Source organism: Triticum aestivum, chromosome 7A, assembly GCF_018294505.1.
Source record: "Triticum aestivum cultivar Chinese Spring chromosome 7A, IWGSC CS RefSeq v2.1, whole genome shotgun sequence".
In the NCBI taxonomy this organism is placed as follows: Eukaryota; Viridiplantae; Streptophyta; class Magnoliopsida; order Poales; family Poaceae; genus Triticum; species Triticum aestivum.
Genome location: NC_057812.1, coordinates 254,834,392 through 254,839,131, shown reverse-complemented (window position 1 = coordinate 254,839,131; position 4,740 = coordinate 254,834,392). Strand labels below are relative to the sequence as shown.

Genomic DNA, 4,740 nt, shown 5'->3' with positions numbered 1-4,740 from the left:
TGAGGGTAATAAGACAAACAACCCTAATTTAGGGAGTATACGCAAGGCACAATGTCGTGAGTAGCTGGGGAAGAATTTATCTTACCAGTATATGTACTCTTACTCTAGAACAACCTAATAGTCCCAAACTCTGGTGTGGTGAAGCAGGGGCAACAATTGATGCCCTAGCTAGGGAGCCAGCCTGGCTTAACCAGATTGCCCGCGTGGTCTGCCACTTCGACAACACCGAGGGGCCTCTTTTGGTGGAAAGGGGTTGGAAGGGTTTTGTAGGGGATTAACCCCACGGGCGTGTAATCCTCAAAAATCTCCACAAGGCCGTTTGGTGCACATGGTTTGGACCGGCCCAAACCCCTCGATCCCCAGGAATCCCACTCGTTCCACGCGGAACTGAAGTCTCAAGGGCCTACTCGTGGAATTGATGATGCGGAGGTCAAACCAGACGCGGAGATTGGGCGAGTTTAACCAAATGCGTGGAATTTAGAAGGGGGGATTAGTGGATTCGGTGAAGGGGAGGAGATCACCAAATCCTCTTCATTCCCCAACCCCCTTGGGGCTCAAAAACCTCCCTTGTCAAAACGAAGCCAGAAGAAATGCACCTTCAATCTAGATGTTGGCTCATGGAACAAGCTGACGGGAACTGGTAAATTTAGAGGTTTAACAATCGAAGGAATTTTCTTAAAGGATGTACTTGGAAGGATTATTTTTCTTCTAAATTGGGTAAAAATATTGTCACTCACACTCTTAGGAGGCTAAAAAGTGGAATCTACTCAAAGTAATGAGTCCCTTGGCTTTCCAGGCATGCATTTTTCAATAAAAATCCGGATCTATTATAAAAGTTTATTAGGAGTATAAGACACCTCAAACATAATAAAAATTACATAGAGATCTCTAAACCATGGAACGGCCACTATCGCCGTGAGAACGAGCCATTGTGGCTATTGTCATACCGAATCCGGTTTGACATTGTCAATAACAATTGAGAAGTCTTCATGCACATGCCCGTAAGTAGTAATGCCTCTAAAGACCCATAAGGACCACGGAGCTTAGGCATGCTGACAAGACAATCCAAGTTTATTCATGGCTCATGGGAACCAATTCGCCACAGATTCCACCGATCGATCTCCTGTGCAGTGCTTGTCCTCTCCGATTCCATATTCTCCGGCTATATTTATAGCCACAGAAATGGCAGCATACCAAGACATCATCCCAACTCGTTCAGGGAGCCAAAGGTACTCACACAGACACAGTCATACTACTACATCAAATAAGATGATAGCATTGGGCGACATCTACAAGGTGGTGGAGGCGATGGCGCCGCTCTACTTTGCACTGGGGCTCGGGTACGGGTCGGTGCGATGGTGGCGGTTCTTCACGGCGGAGCAGTGCGACGCCATCAACACGCTGGTGGTCTGCTTCTCCATGCCCTTCTTCACCTTCGACTTCGTGGTCCGCGCCGACCCCTACGCCATGAATTACCGCGTCATCGCGGCCGACGCCGTCGCCAAACTTCTCGCCGTGCTCGCCGCGGCCGTCTGGGCGCGCTGCGCCAAGGCCAAGGCCGGTGCCTACTCGTGGTCCATCACGGGGTTCTCCCTGGGCGCGTACAACAACACGCTCGTCGTCGGCGTGCCGCTGCTGGACGCCATGTACGGCAAGTGGGCGCAGGACCTGATCGTGCAGATCGCCGTCGTGCAGGCCATCGTGTGGTTCCCGCTCCTTCTGCTGGCCTTCGAGCTGCGGAAAGCCTGGGTCGTCGGCGGCGCCTCTTCTTTGAGTGCCACAACGGCCCGCGACGACGGATCCACCACTAGCGACGACGACCGAGCACAGCACGTCGAGATGGACGTGGAAGCGGCGCCGCCCACCGGTGGAAGGAGGATTCGGCTGTGGCCGATGGCGAGCACCGTTGGGATGAAGCTGGCGAGGAACCCGAACGTGTACGCCAGCGTCCTCGGCGTCGCCTGGGCGTGCATCGCCTATAGGTACGTGCGGACTCCGCTGCCCTTCGTACCTATCGGACCGCCGTACATGCGTGGCGTATACGTGTGCCATCGAACGTCCGGAAAGGTGACTAGTGTTTTACGTGCGTGCACATGCATGCAGGTGGCGCATCGGCATGCCGGGCGTCGTGACGGGCTCGCTGCAGGTCATGTCCAGGACCGGCACCGGGATGTCCATGTTCAGCATGGGTACGTACGTATGATAAACTTACACGGTGTCAGCACAGACGTATACGTGTGCAACAAACAGATTGTTTGTTGAAGCAGTGCTCATGCATGCATGCATGGATGCAGGGTTGTTCATGGCGCAGCAGGAGAGAATCGTGGCGTGCGGCGGGGGACTGGCGGCGCTGGGGATGGTGCTGCGCTTCGTCGCGGGCCCACTCGCGGCGCTCGCCGGAGCCGCCGCGTTCGGCCTCCGCGGCGACGTGCTACGCTTCGCCATCATACAGGTTCGTTCGTGTAAACACGTACGAGTAGAGTACTATACTCGTCTTACCCGCAAAAAAAAAAGAGTACTATACTCGTCTTAGCTGCCAATCCCATCGCCGGATCGCCCGTACTGTACTTTGAAGACTTTGGTCTCGATCGATCGCGCCGTCTAGCCACTACAAGTGTTGCTGCTACGTACTACAACTCGTCTAGGGAAGAAAGTATAAATACTGGAGAAGTGGGGCTTGTCCCTTTTTTGCGTCCGTCGTCAGGTGATGAGTTTTTTTACCGCCAAGTGCTCATTGACTTTACTGATGGATTTCAAGAAGTGTAGTTTCTTGGTCACGCGGAGTGCGGAACTGCATGCATGCGATTGCTTTTTTGCTTTACAGATCCGTCCGCTAAAGGAAAAATAAAATCAAACTAAGAGCATAGTTAATAATATAGCTAGCTGATAGTTATATCGAACTATCATGTCATTTATAACCATCATCTATACACACTCATACAATAATGTGGACTATAAGATTAACTATTGTATTAGTACTTTTTTCATCTTTTCTCTATCTTTTTCTTCACATTAATTGTATTTGCCAAAAAATGCATATATAGCTAGGCTCTTGCATGAGAGTCCACTTCTTTTATTTTTTTCATATCTCTTTCCTCCACATAGGTAAAAATACCATATAAGCGGGCTATAAGTTCACTATTATATTTGCTCTAACAATGAAGCTGCTCTTTCCATGCGTGCTTTCGTTAGTTAGAAGAGTAATATAGGCGTCTTATTCTTTAGCACACTCAACTTAGTCAAACGATCGATCGAAAACAAGTGCCAAGGTATGAGAGAAAAATCAAAAATGAACATTTCGCTCTTCGCATGCAGGCAGGACTACCGCAATCAATTGCCTCCTTCGTCTTCGCAAAGGAGTATGGCCTCCACGCCGATGTACTTAGCACGGCGTAAGCACCTCCTCTCACTAGTGTTATGACATAATTAGTTGTCATGTGTTTTCATTCTTGTGTTATTGTCATGGACTGATGAATTTCCCAACATGCAGGGTAATATTTGGAACTTTGGTTTCTTTGCCGGTACTCATCGGGTATTACGGAGTTCTCGATATCGTGTGACAAACAAGTGTTTCTTACAAACTACACTGGGATGTAACTATTGTATCCATGTAGAATTGATTTGCTCAAGTGCTAATGTGTTTTCCCAATTTTAGCTCCTCGATGGGACAATACTTTTAAACAACCAAAACTTTGCCAAACATGTTTAGCAAACCTCTATGTATTATATTATTTCTAAATTCTCAAAAATGTAGCTGTACTTTCTTGGGTGTCTTGAGCACATACCGAAACAAAGTCAAATTGTTCTCATAGTTTCTGCACATGCGAAAAGAGTAAAGCGTCATAATCAATACTCCCACCACATGACTTCGCATACATTGTTAGAATAATCCGAGGTATGTATTTGATCTATCGTGGAATCGCAACATGATAACGACATCAAGATTTGTTAACGAAGTTATCTGAACTTGCCTACTTCCCGGGGCAATGACTACGTGTCTCCTTCCTGAGATACCGCAACATCAATCGTCCAGGATCCGCACACGGCGCCAACTCCACTTGTGTGTTTGTTCGCTATCTAGTTTTTTTTCGATAAAGGGCATTTCATTGAATTGAAATATCGAGGTGATACAATCGCATCAAAAGAAAGCCCGGCCTCTGCATAACAAGATGCACATAGTCAACAAGTCCACAAGTCCGAAGAAGGAAAAAATCGAAAAGCAACTAAGACACAACCATAAGCCAGCCTAAGACGCGGCAGATCCTATCCGAAGATCACATAGCCATCCATGGGGTAGAAAACCTCCCTGGCCATACGCTCCAGCCGTGTAGACGTCATCATAAAAAGGTCTTTGTCCTCCGGCCTCTGCAGGTAGACCAAGTATGGAGTCATCGCGGACATACATGAATAACCTGCACAGGAGATGAAACACATTTATTGCTAAAAACTACATCATTCCTGGTAAGCCACAATGCTCAACATAAGGCAGCCGCCCCCACTAGAATGTGTGCAGAAAATTGTTTTTCAATTCCCCTCAACCAATTGCCGAATATGTTCCGTGCACTACGTGGTGGGTAAAGATTTGAAGCTATTTGAACAACGGCCCACACAGACCGAGCAAACTTACGCTCAAAAAATAAGTGTGTAATAGACTTGTCATGTTGGCAGAAGACACATTTTTTACTCCCTTGCCAGTTGCGCCATGCCAAATTATCCCTAGTTAATATGACCCCTCTATTA

General features: G+C 48.0%; 1 protein-coding gene across 1 annotated transcript; it reads left to right on the top strand.

Annotated features, from left to right (window-relative positions):
• Positions 1 to 1,269: 1,269 nt before the first annotated feature.
• On the top strand, positions 1,270 to 3,560 carry LOC123147523 (probable auxin efflux carrier component 5c). The gene is made up of 5 exons (XM_044566798.1): positions 1,270 to 1,982; positions 2,104 to 2,189; positions 2,295 to 2,452; positions 3,316 to 3,392; positions 3,491 to 3,560. Exons 1-5 carry the CDS (start codon positions 1,270 to 1,272, stop codon positions 3,558 to 3,560), a joined length of 1,104 nt encoding a protein of 367 aa, XP_044422733.1.
• Positions 3,561 to 4,740: the final 1,180 nt, after the last annotated feature.